A 27,606-nucleotide genomic window follows, 5' to 3' on the forward strand; every position below is an offset into this window, starting at 1 on the left:
AATTAAGAGTGACACCTATTAGAAACTAAATTTGATGGCCTTGATAATTGTTTTGAATTCATTTTAAGACAAGTTGAATTTTTAAAAAATCAACTTTACTAAGGAATAATTTACATGCAGTAAAATCCACATATTTTAAGGATATAGGTATCATGACTCTTTTTTTATTTTTATTTTTATTTTTTGAGACAGGGTCTCACTCTGTCACCCAGGCTAGAATGCAGTGGAGTGAGCACAGTTCACTGCAGCCTCAACCTCCTGGGCTCAAGTGATCCTCCTGCCTCAACCTCCCAAGTAGCTGGGACCACAGGTGCATGCCATCTTTTTTATTCTTTGTAGAGAGAAGGTCTTGCCATGTTGTCCAGGCTGGAATTTAATGTCTTTTGACAAACGTATACACTCACGAACCACCACCCCAATTAAGATACAGAATACTTGTGTCTCACAAGAAAATCCCCTTGAGAATGATTTGAGTTTTTTAATTGAAATACATTTAGACATACAAACATTAAACTAAAAATTGGAGAAAGTTATTTCAGCTTGCAAAGCAGAGAATTTGTAAAGTTTTTTTATGTTATCAAATTTGGATATTTTAAAATGCTGAAGTGTTAAATAATTATCTACACATTATGAAAACTATTTGTGGAAAATGCTGCTTTTTGATTTAACAGTTTCCATGTTTCTAATACTTTAATATTTTTAATGTTTTAGATACTTTGATATACTGGTTTAATGCTTTGTGATCCTAGTCTTTATTCTCATATTGAAATTGTTGGATTTAAAAGGTTAATTAAAACTGGTCTGCAGCTGAATGTCTGGCAGTCATACTTCCAAGTGAGATTTACTGTTCCAAATAGCTCACTTGAGATCCGATTTCCTAAAGCATTTTTTTATTGCCTTTCTTGGAATTACTTTCAAAGGCCACATTATTATTTACAGTAAGTAATCTCAGTCATGGCAAATATTTATTCCTTAATGATAGTTACAATTTTTGGAATTAGCCAGTCTGAAGACAAAATAACTCTTAATCCAAAAGGTCAGTATTTATTTATGTGGTTCTGAACCAGTTGAGTTTATTTCCTTGAATAGCTTGTGATTTGCTTCTGAAAGCAATCCAAAAGCAAAAGTTCAAAAAATGTTTTGAAATAATGGCAGCAATGACAGACTGCTTCCATGGCCCTCCAAGGGGTGCACTCATTCAGGCATAGACCTTGTGCCTTCCATAATTCATCAGTATTGCCACATTTATGTTTACTACTGTGTCAGTAATGCCTCATTTTCTTGTTAATGCTTCATGTGGTTGCTTTCTTAATGAATAGTGCCTCATGTTTTCTTGAATAAACTTTTATTTTTCACTTCTGTTAGGGATGTTTGTATTCATCAAGACAAGAAGATTCATCTCACAGTGGTGTATTTTGGTAAAGAAGGACTGTCTAAAGTCAAGTCTATCCTAGAATCTGTCACAAGGTTGGTGAACCACATCTGCAGTGAAGGCCTTGATATATAACATTGCTAAAAGAGAATTTCAGATATGTAATGAGTTAATAATTTTTAGTAACTATTATTTAAAAATTGGCTGAGCATGTGGGCGGTGGTGGTGATGATAAGTTCCTCATTTCACATGCAATCCTACATGACTCAACTTCCCTTCACTGCTTAGCAAGCAGCCTGGCATGATGCTCTCTCTGTGGCCCACTCACCTTCTGTGTATTTGCTGCTGCTTTCCTTTTTTTAAAATCTAATTCCTTCACTTTGACATAATCATCTTCTGAATTTGTCTCTTTTTTGTCACCTTTCTTTCCTTCCATTTCCTCAGGCTCCTTCTTCTCCCCCTGCTAACAATGTTGAGGTCTCCCATATCCTTAAGAAACTCCCACTCAACTCTGAAGTGCCCAGCCGCTACTGTTATGTTTCTGTCCTTTCACAGCTCAACATCACGAGACAGTAGTTCATAGCTAAGCAAGTCATATAGTACCTGGCACATAGTAGATGCTCAGAGGTTTGAATGGATGAATTAGTAATCCCTTAGTACTTAATTATTAATTCTTTAGCCTCTCAGCCTTTTTCTTTCTAAATCATGGGCCCAAAGATAACGACTTAACTGCCAGATTCTTTTCTGTTATTCTTTTTCATTGCTTTTTTACCTTTGACAACCTAACCAGTATTTCTGTCTTAAAATGTTCTTCTTGTGTTTGTAAAATGTAACTATTTTGTAAATGTAAGTATGATGTAATGTAAACTATTAGGTTGATTATCATCTCTAACCACACCAGCTCTACATCCTTTACTTGCTTCTTTACCTTTCTGCCAGTTGTGGCCATTTGCCAAGAGCCCAGATTTGATCAGCCATTCTTCTCAAATCATTCAACTAACATTCATTGAGTCCTACCTACTGTGTTCCAGGTACACTGCTTGGGAGTTTGACTGGGGTAGTTGGAAGAAGAGTGGGCATAGATGAGTGAATCTGAGTCCCTGACCTGCAGGGATTCTCAGAGCCTTGATGTATATAGACACAATTCACTGTCTTCCCCTTCCGTACACCAGCTCCTCCTCCTGATGGCCCTCCTTCAGTTCAGAGTAAAACCATTTTCACCATCTGGGCATGACTTCTGAGAGCCACAGTCTTTTACTTATTCTTTGCCTCCAGTTACCTCTAATTAGTTAGTTCCTACTTAATTCACAGGACCTCTTCTCTATCTCTTCCTTGCTACTGCCACCACCCTAACCCTGGTTCCCCCTCCCTCCATTTCTTCCCTTCCTGTCCCTCCTTAGTGTTTTTAGATCACCTACTAAGTGCCACAAGCTCACACTGGTAATACTGAAGTATTGTCAAGACACTTCTGTGGCAAATGGTGTAAACCTACCTTGAGCTTGCTTGAGGAAAATAGGAGCAGTATTGAAGAATCTCGGATACCTCCCAGAAATAAAGGGATTGTTACAACCAAATTTGGGGAAGAAAATCAAAACAACTCTGGTTTCTCAGGGATTGGAACCAGAGACTTGAATACCATCAAAATTCTCGTCTCCTTGTCTGTTTTTCTCTGCATGTTGACTTCATTCTCCTGTTGCAGATTGGCTTCTTCCACATGGTGAGGGATATGACTGTTGGCGGCTCTGGGCTCACATCTTCTCAGCTTTGCCATCAGAGAGGAAAGAGCTTTCTCCCAGCTCCAGTTGAGAAAATCCCAGGGAAGGACATTTTGCCCACTCTTGAGCCAATCACTATGGCCAGGTGGGGTGGGGGTATTGGGACTGGCCCAGCTTAAGCCTGGTCTCCACCCCTAGGAAATTACTGTGGTTGGGGTGGGCAGAGAGTGAGGGGTATTCTGTGATCAGTGCCTCCACTTGATGCTGAGTATGTGGGGTGGCAATGGGCAGTTTTCCCCCAACAGAGGAGAGATTTATATTCCTTAAGACGGGGAAAAGAGTCCTAGGCATTCAGAGCACTTGGAGTCCACTCCATGCACTATTTGAGCCTTTGTTCCATCTCTCCATTACCCATTCTGTACTGTTGTAAGTGTAATCCTCCTAAAATGTTACTTTTTTGATTAGGCTGCACCCTAGTGCAGTGAGTGATTCTCCAGCTTCAGTGCCAGCGTCACCAGGAGGACTTGTGAAAATGTAGAGGCTTCTCTCCAGCCCTAGCATCTGATTCAGTGGGTCTGGGTGTAGTCTGAGAGTTTGCTTCTCTAACATGTTAACACAGGAAGCTGATGCTGCGGGTTTGGGGGCCTCACTGTGAGAACCACTGCCCTAGCAGAAAAGTCCTGCTGATTCTCTTTGCCTTTAGGATACTGACCAATTTCTTTAACCTTGCATGGGAGGTACTCTTCACTCTGACCCTTCTCTCATTGTTCCCATTTTAAGATTCCGTTGACCCTTATCTCACTGTTCCCATTTTAGGGTCCTTTTCTACCAATCTGATTTGTCTGATCCCTTTTCTCTAAAATGCTTTCTACATTCTTACCTCTTTGCCTTTGAGAATAATTATTTTGAATGACCTTTACACTCACCACTGAATTCAACATTTTAACCAAGGCATAACTCACGTTCCACTTCTAACATCTTCTCTAACTACTCCAGACATGAGCGATGTATTTTTCAGAACTGCTGTTCATTCATTCATTCAGCAAATATTTATTGAACTCCTACTCTATCAGGGGACACTGCGTCCATAGTAATGAACAAAACAAAATCCCTGCTCCCACAGAGTGGGAGAGACACTGGAACAAATATGTCTAGCAATATAAAGGAAAACAGCTGAGGAAGAGGATGGAGATGAAGGAGTGGGAGGTGGCAGCTGCTTCTCAAGTAGTATTAGGGAGGATCCCTCTGATAAGGCGACATGTGTGCAAAGACCTAACGGATGCAAGAGGAGAGTGATCTTTGTGTGTGTTATCCATTTAGAATGCATTATTAACAGACATTACAGCTATTTTTCCATTTGTGTATTTTTCAACTCCCCAAAAGGTGTTTAAGATTCCAAAGGTCAGTGGCCACTTTAACACTTTTGGAGCCTCATACCACCAACTTGTGCCTCAAATTGGGCATTTGGTGAATATCTCTCCCTGATGATAATCATACACATGAAGCTGGGATTTTCTTTCCCTTTGTGAATGTAGAACCAATATAATCAAATATTTGAAGTGTAAAACATATTTTGTAAGCTGTGTTGAAGGAAGAAAATTGGTAACTTTAAGTGGGACTTATCATTTGTTGTGTGTGCTTTCCTCATAGTGAGTCTAATTTTCACAATTACACCTTGGTCTCATTGAATGAAGAATTTAATCGTGGACGAGGACTAAATGTGGGTGCCCGAGCTTGGGACAAGGGAGAGGTCTTGATGTTTTTCTGTGATGTTGATATCTATTTCTCAGCCGAATTCCTTAACAGCTGCCGGTTAAATGCTGAGCCAGGTGCGTAAAATGTTGGTAGATGAGCTGACTATAGAATTTAGAACGTTGTCAGCATGTCCTATAGTTTGAATCAAGTGATTTTGAGGGAAAAGTTTTAGTTAAACCCCAGTATTTTTTTAAGTTATATTAGGCATAATTTAACTGGAATACTAAATAGGAAATTGAAAATTTGACCCTTTGAAATTCATATCCTTTGTTCTCTTGGGTCCAACTTCCAGTGACTACATTTGAAGCCAAATATGGAAATGCAGAGGAACAGGGTATCTACAAATTGATGAGGCGGGAGCAGTGCAGGTCAGAAAAAGAGCTAAGCAGATGGTATGGAGATGTGTGTGAGAGTCTGAAGCACTCAGCTTTGGGCATATAGCGTCCGCACATGCAAAAATACCCCCATGCATGTGTGCACACACACTCACATGGAAGTCTAGATGCAGATAGTGCTTGGTCTCCAGACTGCATTTTGGGGTGATTTACTATACTTTGCTTTAAGTTGTAGATATTTTTTGAAAATTAATGAGATAGCCAGGTGCAGGGGCTCACGCCTATAATCTCAGTACTTTGGGAGGCTGAGGCGGGTGGATCATGAGGTCAAGAGATTGAGACCATCCTGGCCAACATGGTGAAATCCCGTCTCTACTAAAAATACAAAAATTAGCTGGGCATGGTGGCGTACGCCTGTAGTCCTAGCTACTCGGGTGGCTGAGGCAGAAGAATTGCTTGAACCTGGGAGGCAAAGGTTGCAGTAAGCCAAGATCATGCCACTGCACTCCAGCCTGGTGACAGAGTGAGACTCCATCTCAAAAAAAAAAAAAAAAAAATTAATGAGCAGATGACATTTTTTGAAATCAAATTTTAAATGCTTTTTAGTTCATTTAAAAGAATTAAAAGTATTAAAGAGGCTGGGGGTGGTGGCTCATGCCTGTAATCCCAGCACTTTGGGAGGCCAAGGCGGGCGGATCACGAGGTCAAGAGATGGAGACCATCCTGGCTAACACAGTGAAACCCCGTCTCTACTAAAAATACAAAAAAAATTATCTGGTCATGGTGGTGGGTGCCTGTAGTCCTAGCTCCTCAGGAGACTGAGGCAGGAGAATGGCGTGAGCCCAGGAGGCGGAGCTTGCAGTGAGCTGAGATTGCGCCACTGCACTGCAGCCTGGGCGACAGGGCGACGTTCTGTCTCAAAAAAAAAAAAGTATTAAAGAATCTCAACAGGATGAGTAAGTTGAGGAAATCTGTTATACAAACATGGTGACTATAGTTAATAACAGTGTATTGTATACTTACAAATTGCTAAGTCAGTAGTAGCATTAAAAAATGTTCTTACCACCAAAAAAAAAAAGGTTAATTATGGAGGTGATGGATATGGTTATTAGCTTGATTTAGTCATTTCATAGTGTATGAATGTAGCAAAACATCATGTTGTACACCATTTTTATTAGTCAATTAGAAAAACATTGGGGTGGGGGGGTGCTGCTGAGCACAGTAGCTCACACCTTAATCCCAGCACCTTGGGAGTCTGAGACAGGAGGAGCACTTGAGTGCAGGAGTTCAAGACCAGCCTGGGCAACATAGTGAGTCCTAGTCTTTAAAAATAAAATTTTTGGCCAGGCATGGTGGCTGAATGCTTTTTAGCTCATTTAAAAGAATTAAAAGTATTAAAGAGGCTGGGCGTGGTGGTTCATGCCTGTAATCCCAGCACTTTGGGAGGCCGAGGCAGGCGGATCACCTCAGTCAGGAGTTCGATACCAGCCTGGCCAACATGGTGAAACCCCATCTCTACTAAAAATTAGCCAGGCGTGGTGGCTTGTTCCTGTAATCCCAGCTACTTGCGAGGCTGAGGCAGAAGAATTGCTTGAACCTGGGAGACGGAGGTTGCAATGAGCTGAGATCGCCAGCCTGGGTGACAGAGCAAGACTCCGTCTTAAAAAATAAAAATAAAAATGTTTTAAAGAATCTAATAGCAAATGGGGTTTTTTTTATGTAGAACTATTCATATGCAAATGATTGCCTTCTTATTAATTAGGTTAGAGATAGTTTTCAGGAACTCTTTGAGAACCTAATGAATAAATGAAGGTTAGGTTTATTTTACAGCATGAAATGCAAAATGTGAAAGTTGAAGGAGACGTATTTGCTTAGTTTAAAAGAAATATTTTATATCCAGAAACAGATTTGCCTCTGGAAAATTGAACTCCCCATCCCTAAATGTATTTGAACAAAGGTAGAATGAGCATCTGCTAGAGATCTTGTAATAAAAAGGTTGCCATGTTACTCCCACACTTCCTGACAATCACTGAACACTTCATGTGATCATATCTGATTGAAGCCAGCCATAGCAAGGGTTCCCTCTCCTGAGGGGAGATGGGCTAGTTAGCCTTTATGGTCCTTTTAGATCAGTCAGTTTGAATGCTGATGACAAGGTCTTCTCCAAGGGCTATTATATCAGGTAATTTTAACCCTTGTCTTCCTGACTTTTCCAGATTTTGGTTCAGATCTATTCTATATTTTCATCATTCTGTGCATATCTATTCATTGTACAGTATTCTTTGAATTTACTCTTTCTAATGATTCATTTTTGACAGGTGGATTTAACAGACGTTTCTAAGTTTCATAGTGATTATCAGAGGTTAATCTACATTTATTACTACTGATTAGATGAAACAATGAGTAATAAATGACTCACGTAATGAATACACATCTCCCCAAAGTCAAAGGGAATAAACGTGAAGCACCCTTTAGTTTGTTTTTTCCTCTGTTCTTTTGCAAGGTTATAGTTAACCTACTGATATGTTACAAAATCAACATATTCATCAAATTAACATGATGTTCTGTAGCCTGAATATTAAAAAATAGATAAAATCATGTATAATAAGACTTTGATAAAACTTAATACATATTGCAATAAAGAACAGTTCTTCATAACTTCTTTTTATGTTACAAACCTATATTTTAATTTGTAGGTAAGAAGGTGTTTTACCCTGTGGTGTTCAGTCTTTACAATCCTGCCATTGTTTATGCCAACCAGGAAGTGCCACCACCTGTGGAGCAGCAGCTGGTGAGACTTTCACATTTTCAGTTATGAAAGACTCTAAAGATCTTTTCTAGATGTTTGTTGTGTAAGTAGAAAACAAAGTTTCAATAAAAAACTGTATTTCCATGAGCAAAGTGTTAAAGAAAAACTATAGTTATTGTAAGCACATTTCCATAGTTCCTCTTTATACCCCCAATAAGATGCTTTTCACATTTATTGCTTCAGAATTAAGTGTAGGGGGAGCAGAGTTTAGGTCATAAAGGAAAACCTCATGTCCCAGAATGTGGAAATTGTACAGTCATTTCTACCAGCTTATTTTTACTAATACTAAAAATTTGATTTTAAAAACCCTACTAACTAGAAATTAAATCTACTCTGCTAAATAAGAGGGAATAGTACACTCTGGTAAATTACCTGGAAAGTCATAGAATATAAATGCCATATATCAAAACTTACAGTTATTGCCAAAGCTAATTTTATGTAAGTTTTTTAAAATTTTTAAATAAACATTATTTTATAATAATTTAGATTTAGAGAAGTTGCAAAGATAGTACAAAGAGTTCCATACTTCACCCAGTTTCCTCTAATGCTAACATCTTATGTAACCATGGTACATTTGTCAAAGTGAAGAAATTAATATTGGTAAGTTACTGCTAAGTACACTAGGATTACACCAGTTTTTCTACTAATGTCCTTTTTCTGTTTCAGAATCGAGTCGAGAATACCAAATTGCTTTTAACATAATCTTTTATTATTAATACTAAGAAAAAGTAGAAATGATTAAGAAGTCACTTTAAGATGTTTAAAAAAATGAAAAATAACTTCAAGGAAAGTAATAAAGGCAGAAGTTAATAAAACAAAAATAGATTGAGAAATATAGAAGCTTATGTTTATGTACAAAAAATTTAATCATAAAGTAGACAGATTTCGGGTAAAAAGGAAAACATTGGAAATTAGAATATGAAAACATTGAGATAAATCAATTTTATAGGGTAAGTTTTCTAAATTATAAATAAATGAAAGATTTGAGAATTTATAAAATATGAACACAGGCTAAGTTCATGTTAGTATTTTATGAATAAAAGAGGTGCAAGTGGGCCGGGCATGGTGGCTCACACCTATAATCCCAGCACTTTGGGAGGCCAAGACGGGTGGATCACAAGGTCAGGAGTTCGAGACCAGCATGGCCAATATGGTGAAACCCCGTCTGTATTAAAAATAAAAAAATTAGCCAGGCGTGGTGGCATGAGCCTGTAGTCCCACCTACTCAGGAGGCTGAGGCAAAAGAATCACTTGAACCTGGGAGGCGGAGGTTGCAATGAGCCAATATCATGCCACTGCACTCCAGCCTGGGTGACAGAGCGAGACTCCATCTTAAAAAAACAAAAAAAAAAAGGTGGAAGCTCTGAAGAAATTAAGAGCCATTTAAAAAACAGTTATCAAAAAGTTACCCTGTAGGTATATAAATACAATGTTTTAATTTATAAGCTTTTCCAGACTCTCAAAGAGCAGGTAATATTAGCACCATATGATGTACTTAACATATTTTATGAGGCCACCATTATCTTCATATCAACACTTGGCATAGTACACACAGACACACACACACACACACACACACACACACACACACACGCCTCTACCTTATCTATAGGCCAGTATTATGAATATAAATACAAATAGGTTCAAAATGGCAAACTGAGCACCCACGTCTGCCATATCTGACGGTGAATTATTCTGAAGAAAAGGGTACATTAGTACTGGAAAATGAGAGAAGGTGTTAGCAGCCATAAGTCTTGAGAACTTTCTGTAAGACGATAGCAGTTAGCATAAGATTTCTGGAGGAGAGAACAGACTAGAATGTGTTCAAGAGAACAGTGAGTGAAGATGGGGCTGCTTTGCATCCTCTGAGCTCATAGCAGACAGAATGGAGGGAGCCTGGAATAAACATGCTTCTCTAGGTGTGCTGAGAAGCAGGCATCACAGGGATTGACCCTCAGTCCAAGGCAGTGCATGTGGTCCCTGGAGCTGGAGAGGCTGGTCGGGGTGGCTAGGGAGCCCCTAGACTACAAAAGTGAACTACTGTTAGCGCATTCCCCCTGAGACCCTGTTCTAATCTCCTTGACTGTGACTGGAGATAGGCCATTGTAATCGAAGCTAACAGCCATGGACTTCTGAACAATACTTGAAACAAAAGTGAGTAGCAATTAACCAAGACTAACCAAACATTTGAGGAAAAACAATACTATGAAAGAGGCACCAAGTGTTAATACACAGAAAAATTAACACATGAGTATATGAATACAGATAGAAAGTAATTTTAAAATATATCTTTGAGGAGATTAGAGAAAATGTTAAATTCATAAAACAGGATTTGTTGCTTTAAAAAATCAGAACTTGGAAATTGTGAAAATATTTTTAAAATCAGTAAATGGTCTGAATAGCAGAATGGTTACAGTTGAATCAAATTTGTAAACTGGAAGACAACCCAACTGGACACGTAAAGTTCACGAGATAACATGAGAGAAAAATTAAGACAAGGAGGATCAAGCCAGAAGCTCCCAAATTATTAATAGGAGTTCAGAAAAGAGAGAATATTGAGTGGAGGAAATGGAAGAAAGTTTCCAGAGCTAAGCAGAAACAAATCTTCTGGTGTTTGGAGAACAACAGTAGAAGGACAATTCTAATAGCTTCCAATGACACTAAAAATAGCAAAACCCAGTTTGTTCACAAAGGAGTGACAATCAGATTGGCATTCGTCTTCTTTTTGAAAACACTGGTGTTAGAAAACAATAAAGCAATACTATGAAAATTCTGAAGAAAAGTAACTTTGATTCTAGAATTCATATTCGACCTACTATTTTAGGACAAAATAGACATTTTTGAGCTTTCAAGGACTCAGAATTTATTTCTCAACAGACCTTTGTAATTGAGTCCAGCAAAATGATAAATGTATACATTGAGAGAGGAGGACCTGAGAGTAAATAGTGGTGAACAACCAAAAAAATTAAGTCTAAACATTTGTTGATGTAATAGTGTAAATAGTTATGTTGACATAATAAAAAGGCAATTAATACCAATTTGGGATTAAGATGTCAGCGGGTTATGTACATGGTATACTTATGTGTATTACCTAGCTGTCAGCTGAGAGGGCCTAGAACCAGTGACACCCTAACAGTAACAAGTACACTCAGCTTCCAAATCTTAGTTTCTAATACTATTCTCCAATCAAACGAGCCAGAGGTCCACGGAGAAATGGTTGATTCCAGGGCAGGGGCAAAAAATATACAAGAAGACCCTGGAGCATCTTACAGCGCCAGAAAGTAAGAAAGCACTCAATAAAAAGATGGGGGGAATATGTCGAAGGGGCACAGGAGCCAACAGAAAGAGCTCCCAGTGCCCAAGCTGGAACAACCTGAGCAATGAAATAAATAACTTAAACCTGGATTATAACCCAAAGCATCAAATAAATAGCCATGAGTCTATACTGATATAAATGAGTGAGTGAATGAGCAGATAAATATTGAGTGACTAGACTAGATAGGAAAGAAAAGTTAAGTCTTCCTTACAGAATTCCAAATAACTTATGTAGATACTCCCTCTTCCAGTAGGTGGAACTAGGGGACTCACTTTCAAAGAACATAGTATGGAAAGAAAAAACAAACTTTTTACAGGAGAAACCCAGCAGACACCTTAACCAAGGGATACCATGTACCCCTGACATGACATAATGAGAAGGACACTTTAGCTCACAGTCCTCTTCCAAAAACGTAGATTACTTCCCCAGGAAAGTCACAGGGAAAGCTGCAGCAAGCCCACATTGAGGAGCATTGTACAAAATACCTGGCCATTCTTCCTCAAAACTGTCAGGGTCACCAAAAACAAGACTGAGAAACCATCATAGCCAAGAGGAGACTAAGGAGACATGACAACCAAATGCAATGTGGTGCCCTGGACTAGGTCCTGGAATAGAAAAAAAAGACAGTAAAGGGAAAGCTGGTGAAATCCAAATAAAGTCTGGAGTTGAGTTAAATAGTAATATAGCAATGATGGTTCCTTAGTTTTGACAAATGTACCACAACAGTGTAAGATGATAACATTAGAGGAAGCTAAAACTGGATGAGGGGTATACAGGAACTCTCTTTACTGTTTTGCAACTTCTTTGTAAATCTAAAATTATTCCAAAATAAAAGGTTGTATATTAAAATTAATTAAAAAGTAAATAAAGTCAACATATAAGCGTGAAGGGAATGTAAAAGCATGCTAATACTCTTTTTTTTTTTTTTTGAGACGGAGTTTCGCTCTTGTTGCCCAGCCTGGAGTGCAGTGGCATGATCTTGGCTCACTGCAAACTCCACCTTCCCGTTTCAAGCGATTCTCCTGCCTCAGCCTCCCAAGTAGCTGGGATTACAGGCACACACCACCACGCCCAGCTAATTTTTGTATTTTTAGTAGAGATGGGGTTTCACCATGTTGGCCAGACTGGTCTCGAACTCCTGACCTTGTGATCTGCTGGCCTCAGCCTCCCAAAGTGTTGGGATTATAGGCATGAGCCACCGCACCCGGCCAAAGCATGCTAATATTCTTGCCTGGTTTGGAGGGTTGTAGGGGAAGAATGATTTGAATGCTGATTCATTCTAGGTGTTGCATAGCAACTTAAGTTTAAGCACTTCAAGTTCTAGTTTCACCACTTGTAACCTTTGCAAGTTGCTTAACTTTTCTAAGCTTCAGTCTCCTCACTTAAAAGACAAAAACTTGTTTTCCTTGATGTTTAAAGCTATATTAGAAGTAAATAAGAAGGAAAAAATAGGTAAGACAGTTGATAATTCACATATTTAAATAGTCAGCCTTACTAGGAATAATTTAAAACAGCAGTATAATGCTTTGTTTCTGCTGTTAGGTCACTGCTTTTAAAAAGCAAAGCCATGTGAGCAAGACTGGGGGATGGGAGCTCCTCCGTCACTTCTGTTGGGGATTCAGGCCAGTTCTCTTGAGTCGAATTCTAAACAGATTCATCCCTCTGATCCAGTAATTTCCACCCCCAGCAGTCTTTCCTGGGGAAGTAATCGAGCTACATGATGGTAATATGCATAAATTGATAACATTAAAAGCAAGCAAAACTCTAATAATAAAAGGATAAATTGAATTACGGTACATTCTCTGGTGAATATTGCATATCAAGGAAAATGTGAAAGAAATGTAAATACAGCCGTGTAAATGAAGAGGAAAATGTAAAGCTAAAAAGCGGGAAATAGCGTATCTATATTTTAGGTAACATTTAAATGATGATAATAGCTAATATTTTTATGAACCCCTTACTATGTGCAGGGTACTTGTTCTGTTTTGCCTACACATTAATTCATTTAATCCTCCTAACAACCTCTGAGGTATGTACTATTACTGCCCCATTTTTCACAGCTGTGCTACAGTCGAGTGCCTGTCCAAGTACACACTGGCCTGAGTAGGCCCAGGAGGCTGGGTGATGTGGCTCCGCAGCCTCCACTCCTGTCCACTGCGCACACTGCCTCTGTTATATTAATTCATCAAATATTGAGGGTCCCTTTGATGCCAGGCACTATCCACCACTGGCACCCTGACACTTAGACCCTAACAGATATGGCTGTTGCTCGTGAGGATCTTTATTTATTAGGAGGTGACAGAAAGTAAAATCAGATAATGCATGCCACGTGGATCATTAAAACAGACTGAGTTGCAAAGAGTGACTCCGTGGTTTCTGTGGCTTGTTTGGTCAGAAAGGTGTTTCTGAGATGAAGCTGAGCAGAGCTGTCCAAAGAACAGGAAAGAACCAGCTAGGCCGTGACTGGGGGATAGTGGTTTCAGGCAGAAAGAACAGCTACTGGGTTTCCTAGGGTGTTTGGAGCACAGCCGGTGAGGGGCACATAGCTGGGCCAGGGCATGTAGAGCTTGTTCAGCCTCTGGAAGGCATTGGGATTTTATGCTAAGTGTGTTGGAAAGCCTTTGGAGGGAGAATGGATTGTGTGTGGCTCTGGCTGGCAGCAGCCAGTTAGGCTTTCACAGTAGACAAGGGGAGATGATTGTGGCTTGGGTGACAGTGTATTATAATTACGGAGAAAGGTTTGGATATGATTCAGAGATAGGGCTGACAGAGCTTGCTGTTGGATTAGATGTAGGAAATTAGCAAAGGAAAGGAATGGGAGAGCAGAGATTGGGATTCAACTGGAGCCATAGTAGCCATGTGTTGTTTATCAGACATCCAAGGGGAGGTACCAAATTGCTAGTTGGCTACAGGGATCTGGCATTCTGTGAGAGGCCAAGGCTTGGGTATATAGGTTATGTGTGGATAACTGCATCTCCCACATGCTTAGGAGGCCAGATAAAACAGTGCAAGAAAATATTAACAATAAGGATTATGGACAATTTGAGTTTCCTTCTACTTTCCTCTGTGAAAATGTGTTGCTTTAAAAATCAAACCAATGATTCCTTTTTCCAAGTCTGATAATATTTGAAGAATTTTTAGAGAAACTAAGTTACAAAGTTATAGTACTTATATAATCAGAATTGGCATGGTGTAGAGATGTCAAAGTGGGTGTTTTGCTTTTTAATACTTTGTATCAGGGTTATATTTTAACAAACAGATAAGAATATTAGAGATAGGAGTGGTGGCTCACACATGTAATCCCAGCACTTTGGGATGCCGAGGCGGGTGGATCACCAGAGGTCAAGAGTTCGATACCAGCCTGGCCAACATGGTGAAACCCCGTCTCTACTATATATACCAAAATTAGCCAGGTGTGGTGGCGCACACCTGTAATCCCAGCTGTTCAGCAGACTGAGGCACGGAAATCACTTGAACCTGGGAGGTGGAGGTTGCAGTGAGCCAAGATTGTGCCACTGCCGTCCAGTCTGGGCAACAGAGTGAGACTCTGTCTCAAAATAATAATAATAATAGAGTCTAGTTTTCATTTTGCCACTAAAATTATGTCTCTCTATATATTTATTTATTCAACACGTATTTATTGAAAGCTTGTCATGTGCCTGGCATTGTTCTAGGTGCTAGGAATATAGCAGTGAACAGAATCCACAAGTCCTCCCCTCAGGGAGCTTTACATTCTAGAAGGGGAAGAAGTTCTCCCCCTCAGCTCAAAAAAAAAAAAATTGAAAAGAAAAATGCCAAACTCATCCATCAGCTCCAATCTGAGCTGAGCCCTCAGGGCTGCCTGGTTCATTATGTGTTTTCCTGTTGATTCTCCTATTCTGTACAGCAGCAATTTCAGACTGTGCCCACTCTTCTCAAAATTTGTCACCTCTGCAGACCTTGATATTCCTGCTATCTGCAGGAATTTCTGTGTAGGTGCCTTACAGATCACTCAGATTCATTATGGCCAGAACCAACTCCATGTTGTTCCTCTCTGGGCTGGCCCTTCCCCTGGGCTTCATCTTAGGGATAGCACCATTACATACCCACTGTTCAGGACGGAAGCCTGCTGTCATCTTGGTTGATCCTTCTCCTTCACTCCCCACTCCTGCCCATTCAATCACTTGCTGACTTCTGTGAAGTCTCTGACCTAAATCTTTTCCACATTCCACATCCATACACTCTTTTGCTTTTGGTACATACCACAGTAGCACACACTAGACTAGCAGCTTCCCATCCCTAGTTATAGCTGTTGCCTCTTTTCTTTGTAGCATGTATCACCACCTAAAATGTATATTTATTTATTTACTATTTTCCCACCCAAACAAAGGCGCTTTGATGGCAGGGACTTTGTCACCTCTGTTTATTGCTAAGCCTCAGTTACTAGAACCATATCCAAAAGATTAAACACTTGTTGAAAGTATGAATAAAATAAAAGGTTTATCAGGCTTCAACTTGTAAGCAGAAGTGATTCCAAGGACTCAGTGTCATCAATGCCCTGGTTTTATATTTCTTTCTCTACTTAGACTTAAGTGGTGACAGCCTCATATTAAAGCTGGTTTCTTGCATGGTAGAAAAGGACTTTGGCAGTTCCAAGCTTCATAGCTGCATCGTGCAGTAGAGGTCAACAAATGTTTTCTGTAGAGAGCCAGATAAGAAATGTTTTAATCTTTATAGGCCATACAGTTCTGCTGCAACTACTCAACTCTGCCACTGCACTGTGAAAGCACCCATAGACAATTTGTAAACAGATCAACACAACTACGTTCCACTAAAATTATTTACTAAAGCAGGCAGCAGGCCAGATTTAGCCAGAGGCCATCGTTTGCTGACCCTGCCCTACGACCAAGTGTCCTTTCTAGTGAGTCTCTTAGAAGAACGAAGGAGCTTTGTTTTCCAAAGTTCCCAACAACCCCCCTGGTTTACCTACTTGGCCTCATTTTTTTTTAAATACCTATTAGTGAGCCAGTAAGTAAGTGAGCCACTATGGTAAGTGGGGTGAGACTGTCTCACTAGTATAGAGACTCATGGCCCACTCCGAATCTACTGGTGACAGCAGCTTCCCTGAATTCATGGGCTGCCCAGGGCCAGGTAATTACCAGAACAAAACTGTATCAATCAGGAAGGGGGTTGGGGGAATGGATACTGGGTAGGCACCAGATAAAGTCTACTGTGTAAGGTTGATCCTGTGTGTTACAATTTGTTTATGCAACTGTTGTCCTAGAATGTAAGCCCCTTGAAGTCAGGCACCACAATGATTATTAGTAACCTCAGTTTGCACCTTGTACAGGCTTTGAGTTCTATTTTTATTTGTTTTGTAAGGATTTAATAACATAAGTGCATGTGATCCTTAATCAGTCACATAAATGACAGGAAAAAAGTATACATTAGAAAATAATTTGTTTCATCGTTGATTAAAACTTCTGCTTCTTATGGAATTAAATTGTTTTTTGTTTTTTTTTTTTAACTAAGGTTCACAAAAAGGATTCTGGCTTTTGGCGAGATTTTGGCTTTGGAATGACTTGTCAGTATCGTTCAGATTTCCTGACCATTGGTAAGTATACTTTACATTTAAGGATGGGACTTTATTTACTCCAGACTTAATGGTATTTTGCTAAAAGGTCTCAGATTTGAGTGTTTTCCTACTAAATTTTGAGTGTCTAAGGTTAGCTAAAAAGAGAAACTGGATATACAAAAGGCAAAGTAAGTTTATAATTAATGTTTTGAATAGGAAAAAAATGGTCATAAAGATAAAGTATAATATTTACTTGTTCCTTTAAAATCAAAACACCTGTTTTTAAAAATATCTGTTTAACTTGTTACCCATAGTTGCAGGTGTTTAGAGTAGTCTTACAAAAGCTTTCTCTATAACTTTACTGTTGTGCCCATGGGTTGTTACAGCTGGGAGTAATCTTGGTTATCTAGACCAAGGACTTTCACATTTTTTTGAGATGAAACCTCCTTTACTTGTCTAGTGAACTGTTACACAAAATCCCAGTATTTAATACAAATGAAAGAAGACCTGCTCTTTCTAGCGCGTCTTGGAATCACACCTTAGTCATGCATTCCCCTAAGCCTAAAGATGGCCCATGAATAATTTGTTCTAACTATCCTGCATGCTCTGTTGTCCAGGCTGAAGAGCAGTGGCACGATCTTGGCTCACTGCAGCCTCTGCCTCCCAGGCTCAAGCGATCCTCCTACCTCAATCCCCAAGTAGCTGTGACCACAGGCGTGCACCACCACACCCAGTTAATTTTTTTGTTTGTTTTGTAGAGGCGGAGCTTCATTATATTGCCTAGGCTGGTCTTGAACTCCTGGGCTCAAGCAATCTGCCCACCTTGGCCTCCCAAAGTGCTGGGATTACAGGCGTGAGCCACCATGCCCAGCCCCTAGCTTCAGTCTTACCCAGCAAAATATAAAGTGTCAAAGAATAATTTAATAAAGCAGGCTGAAACCTGATTCCATGTCTTCTGATTCATTTAGGGCTAGCTACCTTTCTACAGCATAGAAGTCATAGAATATATTTTATATACATTCTAGGTCCATATCACATTCGTTTTTATAACCAGCCTTTTGTTTTGGAAATCCCCCCACCTTGTCTCCTTATTATTGTAACACTTGAATAATGGAAAATCAGGAAATAACAATAAAAGGGGCGTTAAATTAAACTGATGCTCTTTTCCTTGATTTCTTGCTTAGTTAAGCAAGCAGCATTTCACTATTCCTCAAAAATAGATTTGTGTACATTTTTTCAGTATCTTCAATGCTTTGAGTTCCTTATCTCTTTTTTATGACAATTTTATTGAGATATAGTTTACATATCATAAAATTTATTAATTTAAAGTGTACAGTTAACCAAGTCATGTAGCTATCACCACCATCAAATTTAGAGCATTTCACCCCAAAAAGAAATCCCATACCCATTAACAATCACTCCTCACATCCTACCAACCCTCTTTCCCCCCAAACCTAGGCATCTACTGGTCTACTTCCTATAGATTTGCCTCTTCTGGGAATTTAATAGAAAGCAAATTGTACAATATGTGGCCTTTTATGACTGGCTTCTTTCACTCACATAATGTTTTCAAAGTTCATCCATGTTGTGACATGTTAGGTACTTCATTCCTTTTTATAGCCAAAAAATGTTCTATTGTGTGGTTATACCACATTTTGTTTCTCCATTTGTCAGTTTATATGCATTTGAGTTGTTTCTACTTTTTGGCTATTATAAATACTGCTGCTGTGAACATTTGTGTTTAACTTTTTGGGTGGACATAGATTTTCAATTCTCTTGGACATATGCCCAGGACTCTAGCTGGGTCATATGGTAATCCTGTGTTTGACCTTTTGAGAAATTGCCACATCGTTTTCCAAAGTGGCTGCATCATTTTACATTCCCACCAGCAGTGTTTAGGAGTTCCAGTTTCCCCACATCCTCATTAATACATGTTATTATCTTTTTGTTTCTAGTATCACCCATGATAGTGGATGTGGTATTGATTGTGACTCTGATTATAATTTTTCTTATGATTAATGTTGTTGAGCATCTCTTGATGTGTTTATTGGCCATTTGTATATCTTTAGTGAAATGTCTGTTCAGATCCTTTGCCCATTTTAATTGGGTTATGGAGTTTCTTGGGCTTCTTGAATATGTACATTAATGTTTTTCGTCAAATTTGGGAAGTTTCAGCCATTATAGTCATCTCTCAGTACCTGCATGGGATTGGATCCAGGATACCATGTGGAACCAAAATCCATGGTCGATCAAGTCCCTTATGTAAATATACATATTTTCATGTTACCTGTGCATATCTGCCCATATACTTTAAACCATCTCTAGATTGCTTATAATACCTAATACAGGCCAGGCATGGTGGCTCACGCCTGTAATCCCAGCACTTTGGGAGGCCGAGGCGGGCAGATCACGAGGTCAGGAGATCGAGATCATCCTGGCTAACAAGGTAAAACCCTGTCTCTACTAAAAATACAAAAATTAGCCAGGCGTGGTGGCAGGCGCCTGTAGTCCCAGCTACTTGGGAGGCTGAGGCAGGAGAATGGCGTGAACCTGGGAGGCGGAGTTTGCAGTGAGCCGAGATTGCACCACTGCACTCCAGCCTGGGCAACAGAGTGAGACTCCATCAAAAAAAAAAAAAAAACCCTAATACAATGTAAATACTATGTAAATAGTTGTTATACTGTATTTAAAATTTTATATTTATTGTTATTTTTTATCGTTTTTTTCCCTAATATTTTTGAACCATGTTGGTTGATTCTATGGGATGTGGAACTCATGCATATGGAGGGCTGACTGTATTTCTTTGAATACTTTTTCTGCTCCATTCTCATAGTTTTCTCCTTTGACACTCACTGTATGTATGTTGGTACATTTAATGGTATCCCACATTTTTCTTAGGCTCTGTTTATTTCTCTTCATTCTTTTTTCCCTCTGTTCTTCGGATTGCATAATTTCTATTGATCTATCCAAGTTCTCTGATTGTTTTTTCTGTTAGATCTACTGTTGAGCTACTCTAATGAATTTTTATTTCAGTTACTATAGTTTTTAACTTCAGAATTTCTATGTGGTTCTTTTGATATATATATAATTTCTTTATTAATACTCTCTATGTGATGAAACATTGTCATCTTCTGTTACTTCCTTAAGTGTGACTTCTTTTAATTCTTTGAACATACTTACAATGGCTGCTTTGGAATTTTTGTGTATTAAAGCTAACGTCTGGGCCCTAACACAGGCAGTTTCTGTTGCTTGCCGGTTTTTTTTTTTTTTTAAGCGTATGTCACATCTTCTTGTTTCTTTGCATTCCTCATTATTTCTTTTTCAAAAACTAGACATTTTAGGTAATACACTGTGGCAACTCTGGATACTGATTTCCCTCTACCACCACGGCTTGGTTTTTTTTTTTTCCTTGTTTATTTATTTATTGACATGGCTGGACTATTTTAACAAATTATTTCTTCCTCCTTCCCCGACCTTTTGGCAATATGAAGCCTCTGCTGTTGCTCCTCAGGGCCTGTGCAGTTATCCTAGGATGGCATTGGATTTAGCAGGGCTCTCTTTATCTCTTTCCATGCCTCCATTGGTATCACTCCTATTAGACTCCACTGACTGTTCACTAATTGCTGTCTTGTTTTTGACAATGCTCTGGGGCATAAATTGCTCCATAATCTGTCCCTACTAAATTGGGCCCTTTTGCAGGGATAGTTTTTGCAGCAAGTCTTTGAGATTTGTTCAGACCCCAGGAGGTATATTCTTACTATCTCTCTCTGTGGTTCTCTCTAGTAAATTAGCTGGCCTACAGTTTAGCTGTTGCCCTCCTGGAGTTACCAGCCTCCTCTTAATTGCTTACTACCAAAATCTCCATTATTTTCAAGAGGCTGGAACTTCTCTAAACTCTGAACTTCTCTACATTCTATTTTAAATAAAGTCAGTTCCTTAGGGAAGAACTTTGGAGCACTTTGTTCTTATGGACTTCCTCTCCCCCCGGGAAAAAAATCCATGAGGTTTTGCCCTGAGGATGGGGACAGTGACACACTTATTAAGCAGAGTGACCACCTCTGCCCTATGAGCAGGACACTGGGTAGGGGCAGGAGGACCCCCAGTATTCTCAGCTGGCCACACCTGGAAGTGGAGCCTCCACCCTGTTGCTGTGGGCTGGGTGAAAAAGAGCTGCACCTGTTTAGAACTTAGACTCTTTATTTGGAGCTTCTGTTCCTTTGTTTCCTTTCCTCCTGGTATTCCCATTATACATATGTTACATCTTTTGTAGTTGTCCCACCGTTCTTAGATATTTTGTTCATTTTATTTTCAGTCTTTTTTTTTCTTTGATTTTCTGTTTTGGAAATTTTTATTGTCATATCCTCAAGCTCAGAGATTGTTTCTTAAGCTAAGTCCGGTCTACTAATGAACCCATCTAAGGCATTCATTTATTTCGCAGTGTTTTTGATCTCTAGCATTTTTTAAAATTCCTTAGAATTTCCATCTCACTGCTTATATTACGCATCTTGTGTGTTATCTGCTCTTTCCATTAGAGCCCTTAGAGTATTATACATAGTTGTTTTAAATTCCCAGCCTGATAATTCCAACATGCCTGCTGTATCTGAATCTGGATCTGGTACATGCTCTGTCTGTTCATACTGTGTTTTTCTTAACTTTTAGTATACCTTGTCATGTTTTCTGCTGAAAGTTGGACTTGATATACTGCGTAAAAGGAACTGCAATAAATAGGCCTTTGATGATGTGGTGGTGAAGTGTGGAGGGAGCGGAAGTGTTCTGTAGTCCCATAAGTAAGTCTCAATCTCTTAGTGATCCTGTATCCCAGACTCTGAATTTCACACATGCTTCTCAGTCTCCCCTCCTCTCCTGGACAGGATGACTAGAAGGGGCTGGAGTTGGGTAGATTTCTTCCTCCAAGTCAGTTAGGCACTGATAAAACCCCAGCAGGTTAGGCTCTGGTTAAATAACTTCTCCTAAGGACAGGCTTTGTTAATAATGACAACATGCTGTGGCATACTTTAAAATGATTACCTTTTCCCCTTCCCCACTGCTGGACGCATTAAGAGATTTTTCTCTGATCTTCACCACTGAGGACCTAATAGAGCTCCTAGAGGTAAAACTCACATGAGTATGGGGGTCCCAATATGACCAGGTCCCCTTGGAGTTTTTAACGCTCAGACTTACCTCCCCTGAGCCTCCAGCAATTTGTCAATTACAGTTAGGGTTTTCCTACCTGGGTACTGGTCCCCACAGAGATTTCTGCTCCAGTAAGTTGGAATTCTTTGTATCTGCCTATCTGTCTCACCAGTTTTGAGGGCAGTGGTTTACCCTGTGACCTCACTTCTCTGTGAGAGACCTAAGAGGAGTTGTTGCTTTTTCAGTGTTCAGCTTTTGACTTGTTAGGATGGAGTGATGACTTCCTAGCTCCAGGCATGCCTGACCAGAAACTGAGAATGCCCCATTTGTTTTAAGTATATGTACCATCTCTAATATTCTAAGAGCTTATATCTACAGGGAAGAAAAGCTGATATGTATCAGACATAGCATTTAGTAAAGCTCTGATTGTTTAATACTTTTCAGAGATCCCCAGATTATTGTCCATCCTGTTAATGTGAAATTAAGTGGGATAGAATTATTTGACAGGAGCCGGGCATGGTGGCTCGAACTTGTGGTCCCACTTACTAAGGAGGCTAAGGCAGAAGGATCACTTGAGCCCAGGAGATGGAGGCTGCAGTGAGCTATGATTGCACCTCTGCACTCCAGCCTGGGCAACAGAGTGAGAACACATCTCTGAAAAATAAAAATTATTTGACAGGCCAGGCACGGTGGCTCACGCCTGTAATCCCAGCACTTTGGGAGGCCGAAGTGAGTGGATCATCTGAGGTCAGGAGTTCAAGACCAGCCTGACCAACATGGTGAAACCCCATCTCTACTAAAAATACAAAAAATTAGCCGAGCGTGGTGGTGCATGCTTGTAATCCCAGCTACTTGGGAGGCTCAAAAAAAAAAAAAAAGAAAATTGTTTAACAGATGGCTGGGCACAGTGACTAACACTTGTAGTCTCAATGCTTTCAGAGGCCAAGACAGAAGGGCTTAAGGCTAGGAGTTTGAGACCAGCCTGGGCAACAGAGTGCAACCCTGTCTCTACAAAAATTTTCTTTAATTGGCCAGGTGTGGTGGCACACACCTATAGTTCTAGCTACTCAGGAGGCTGAGGCAGGAGGATTGCTTAAGCCCAGGAGTTTGAGGTTACAGTGAGCTATGATCATCCTACTTCACTCCAGCTTGGGTGACAGAGAGCTTGTCTCTAAAAAAATAGAATTAATTTGGAAGCCTCACTCTTAATTAAAGAATTTTTTTCTAGGTTTTTAAGAATCAGTTTTCTAGCTCTTCAAAAAAAATCTGGTTTGCATTCTCCCTGCATCCTTAAAACGTTAGTTGTTTAGCTTGAACCTGGCTTGAAAATAGTCTCGACTTTATCTCCCGTTTTATGGGTCAGCCCACTATCGGGGGAAATTCACCCCCAATATTTCACGTAGGTTCTTTTCTATTTTCCCTAAGTGTTGGCCAGTCTGAGAAATAGAGGGACAGAGTACAAAAGAGAGAAATTTTAAAGCTGGGTGTCCAAGGGAGACATCACATGTTGGCAGGTTCTGTGATGCCCCCCAAGCCACAAAACCAGCAAGTTTTTATTAGTGATTTTCAAAAAGGGAGGGAGTGTACAAATAGGGTGTGGGTCACAAAGATCACATGCTTCACAAGGTAATAAAATATCACAAGGCAAATAGAGGCAGGGCGAGATCACAGGACCACAGGACCGGGGTGAAATTAAAATTGCTAATGAAGTTTTGGGCATGCATTGTCATTGATAACATCTTATCAGGAGACAGGGTTTGAGAGCAGACAACTGGTCTGACCAAAATTTATTAGCCGGGAATTTCCTCGTCCTAATAAGCCTGGGAGCACTACGGGAGACTGTGGCTTATTTCATCCCCTATCTATGACCGTAAAAGACAGCCGTCCCCAGAGCGGCCATTTCAGAGGCCTCCCCTTAGGGACACATTCTCTTTCTCAGGGATGTTCCTTGCTGAGAAAAAGAATTCAGTGATATTTCTCCTATTTGCTTTTGAAAGAAGAGAAATATGGCTCTGTTCCGCCCGGCTCACAGGCAGCCAGAGTTTAAGGTTATCTCCCTTGTTCCCTGAACATTGCTGTTGTCCTGTTCTTAAGGTGCCCAGGTTTGATATTGTTCAAACACACATGCTCTACAAACAATTTGTGCAGTTAATGCAATCATCACAGGGTCCTGAGGTGACATACATCCTCCTCAGCTTACGAAGATGACGGGATTAAGAGATTAAAGTAAAGACAGGCAATCACAAGGGTATTGATTGGGGAAGTGATAAATGTCCATGAAATCTTCACAATTTATGTTCAGAGATTGCAGTAAAGACAGGAGTAAGAAATTATAAAAGTATTAATTTGGGGAACTAATAAATGTCCATGAAATCTTCATAATTTATGTTCTTCTGCCATGGCTTCAGCCAGTCCCTCCATTCGGGGTCCCTGACTTCCTGCAGCAGCCCACTCCAGTTAGCCTTCTGCCCCATCACTCTATCAGAATTGTTCTGGGTAAGTTTATAAGTAACATTTATGCTGCCAGGTCCAGTCAGTTCTTCTTAAATTCTTCACTGAATAGCACACACTTGACAACTTCTTCCTCAAGACACTTTCTTCACGTGGCTACTACAATGGCACCTTTTCCAGAATTTTCTCCCTCACCTGGGGCCACTTCTCAATCTCATTTCCTGACTTAACTTTCTTTACCTCTATTTAACCTCTAGAAATTGGCATTTCTTAGTGTTTAGACCTAGGCCCTGTTTTCCTTCCAAATTCCTTCAGTAATTTCATTCATTCCTGTAGCTTTAAATAATCTATGGACCCATTCTCAAATTTATATCTCCAGCTTGGCCCTTTCTTCTTTTTCCACTCTGGGGAGTTTTTCTATAGCCCAGAAAAGCGTGTGTCTCAAAGGACAGAAAATGTGGCTGGTCGCAGTGGCTAATGCCTGTAATCCAGCACTTTGGGAAGCCAAGTGGGCGGAACACTTGAACCCAAAGTTCGAGACCAGCCTGGGCAACATGGTGATAACCCCATCTCCACCAAAAAAAAAAAAAGCTGAGTATGGTGACATGCGCCTGTGGTCCCAGCTACTCGGGGCTGAGATGGGAGGATTGCCTGAGCCACGGAGGTCGATGCTGCAGTGAGCCATGATCACACCACTGCACTCCAGCCTGGGTGACAGAGTGAGACCCTGTCTCAAAAAAAAAAAACAAAAAAAAAAGAAAACATAAAAAGTTAATGGTGGTGAGATTATAGGTGACTTGTATTTTCTTCTCCTTTATTTGACTTTTTGTAGATTTTCTACAGGACTTTGAAATTTACAAAGTGTTCTTAAATATTTAACCCCATTTTGATACTGACAACAACCAACCTTGAGCTCCTTGAGTCCAAGTGTCAGCTCAAAACTGGACTTTCGGTGACTGGGAGTCACTCCTCCATGCCAGGCGTCTCGTGCTATCTTTTTGCTGAACCATCCCATCCCTTTTGAAGCAGAACATTTAAAATTTTATATATATCCCTGTGCTCTGGCTAATAATAGGCTGTTATTTATAGTGTCAATTTTGATCTTACAGGTGGATTTGACATGGAAGTGAAAGGCTGGGGTGGAGAAGATGTTCATCTTTATCGAAAATACTTACATGGTGACCTCATTGTGATTCGGACTCCGGTTCCTGGTCTTTTCCACCTCTGGCATGAAAAGCGCTGTGCTGATGAGCTGACCCCCGAGCAGTACCGCATGTGCATCCAGTCTAAAGCCATGAATGAGGCCTCTCACTCCCACCTGGGAATGCTGGTCTTCAGGGAGGAAATAGAGACGCATCTTCATAAACAGGCATACAGGACAAACAGTGAAGCTGTTGGTTGAAATCATAATTAATGCGTTACTGTATGAACCACAAACCAGCACTATTTATTTAGCCTTACTTCTACTTCCAGATGCAGTGCCTCTTTTGGAGAAGACATGTTTATTTTTCATGTTCTTTCTGACATTACTTTAGCAATTCAACTTGATGTGAGAAGAAAAAACAAATGTTTCAACACAAAATCTCTGTTTTGTGAGAATACTGCACTATGGAATAATTGACAAATTGAAATATCATATTTGTCCCAAAAGTTGTTTTGAGTTAGTTCTACCTGGTGCCCATGTTCTGATTGTGTGTGGGATTGCATGGTGTCCTGATTGCATCTAGGTGGAGCGGATGGAATGTGCTGGGCCACTGTTGGGTGGAGAGCAGCACATTCTTACAGAGGAGATGGAGCGTTATGAGCATAGTATGTGGATAGGTATCTTCACCTGCCCGCCCCTGAGTCAGCCTCCTTGACTTGATAGCTTGAAGAATCCTTTTCCACTGAAATAGAGGATAATTAATTGACACATCTGAAATCCCCAATCAATCAATCAAGAGAAAGGTAGAACTAAAAACTCCTTAACTTACTGTTGCTTACACCCCTGAAAGTCTGTTTTTAAGCAAATGGGTAATAGTAGAAAATAGGTTAGAATCTATGGCTTGATTAAAAATATAATGTTATTACATTATCATGTTCAGGATTAGGATTAGTAGTCAGTTGCTGTAAACTATTTTGAACAAACAGAAAAGAACACGGAAACATTTTTAACAGAGCATTTAATTATGTTGGAGTACAGGATCCTAGCTCTGTCTGGGAACATTAGTTTATGTGAGCCAGCTCTATCAGGGTCTTCCCATGGTGGTTCAGAATAGATGAGCATAGCATGGTTTTGTTTGTTTTTGCTTTCAATTTTCTAATTTGGCATGGATCCATATGTATTTACTATCCTTTTTCTAATATATTAATATATGCTACATTTGTATTTGCATTACTATAATACTTTGAATTGAAAAAGAGTTTCATTGTGGAGAGAAAAAGCAAATGGTATGCCACAAGATCACTCTGATTTGAGAAAAGGGAGGAGGGGAAGATAGTCTGAATGGAAATCTGAAATACGGAATGTTTTAGAGAAATATGTCACTTGCATATAGAATGTTTTAATTGAGGTATAAATTAATGAGACAAAGTGAAGAAGAAATTATATTCAGATAGGACTGCACTACATTATTTGTCACACATGGATCTGTTACCATCAGGTCAATTCCTAGTATGCATAATTTTTTTAACCCTTTTAAAAGAGACCTATGTTGAAAACCCCTGAAAATTCACTGAAGAAAAATCATTACTCTTTTTCTCAGTAAATCATATCATCTGAAATATTACAAATTTCAAATTTCTAGGTGCTATATTAATTCAATATTACAATAACTCTTACCTAATTATTCTTACAAGTTTTAAGTTGTGGTAGTTTAGTGATTTTTTTTAAAAGATGTGTGAAATGTTCTCTGCAAAATAATTCAGGCCACTGTCTCCTTTTATATATTATTATAATTATTTATTATGAAGACCAGTGAATTACGATATTTAAAGTGAGAGAACTTAATTATTTGCAAAGGTAAGTTACAGCTTGTATTTTGAGAGAATCAAATGAGTTTACTTTTGTTCCTGTTGTTTTTAACTAGCTTTAAGTTTAAAGATGGAAGCTAAGCAATGGAAATGCTATACGTTTTTGACATTTATTCAATGGTACCAATAAAGTATTTTATTACCAAAAGTTAAA

General features: G+C 39.5%; 1 protein-coding gene across 9 annotated transcripts in view; it reads left to right on the top strand.

Annotated features, from left to right (window-relative positions):
* Positions 1-27,606, top strand: part of CSGALNACT2 (chondroitin sulfate N-acetylgalactosaminyltransferase 2) — a 47,952-nt gene extending 20,346 nt beyond the window's left edge. Inside the window, exons 4-9 of one of the 9 annotated variants that reach the window (XR_004664612.3) lie at positions 1,366-1,467; positions 4,738-4,916; positions 7,874-7,968; positions 16,814-16,895; positions 21,516-21,643; positions 25,550-25,687. Coding sequence is in view for 6 of the 9 variants with exons in the window: in XM_034930366.4 (XP_034786257.1) it covers positions 1,366-1,467; positions 4,738-4,916; positions 7,874-7,968; positions 16,814-16,895; positions 25,550-25,842 (751 nt within the window). In the remaining 3 variants the exon portion in view is untranslated. Of the gene's footprint in view, positions 1-1,365; positions 1,468-3,071; positions 3,233-4,737; positions 4,917-7,873; positions 7,969-16,813; positions 16,896-21,515; positions 21,644-25,549 lie in introns of those variants that run through there. The other 8 variants (XR_004664613.3, XM_034930366.4, XM_063607360.1 and 5 more) reach the window with 8 other exon arrangements.

This window comes from Pan paniscus, chromosome 8, assembly GCF_029289425.2.
Source record: "Pan paniscus chromosome 8, NHGRI_mPanPan1-v2.0_pri, whole genome shotgun sequence".
NCBI classification, from domain to species: Eukaryota; Metazoa; Chordata; class Mammalia; order Primates; family Hominidae; genus Pan; species Pan paniscus.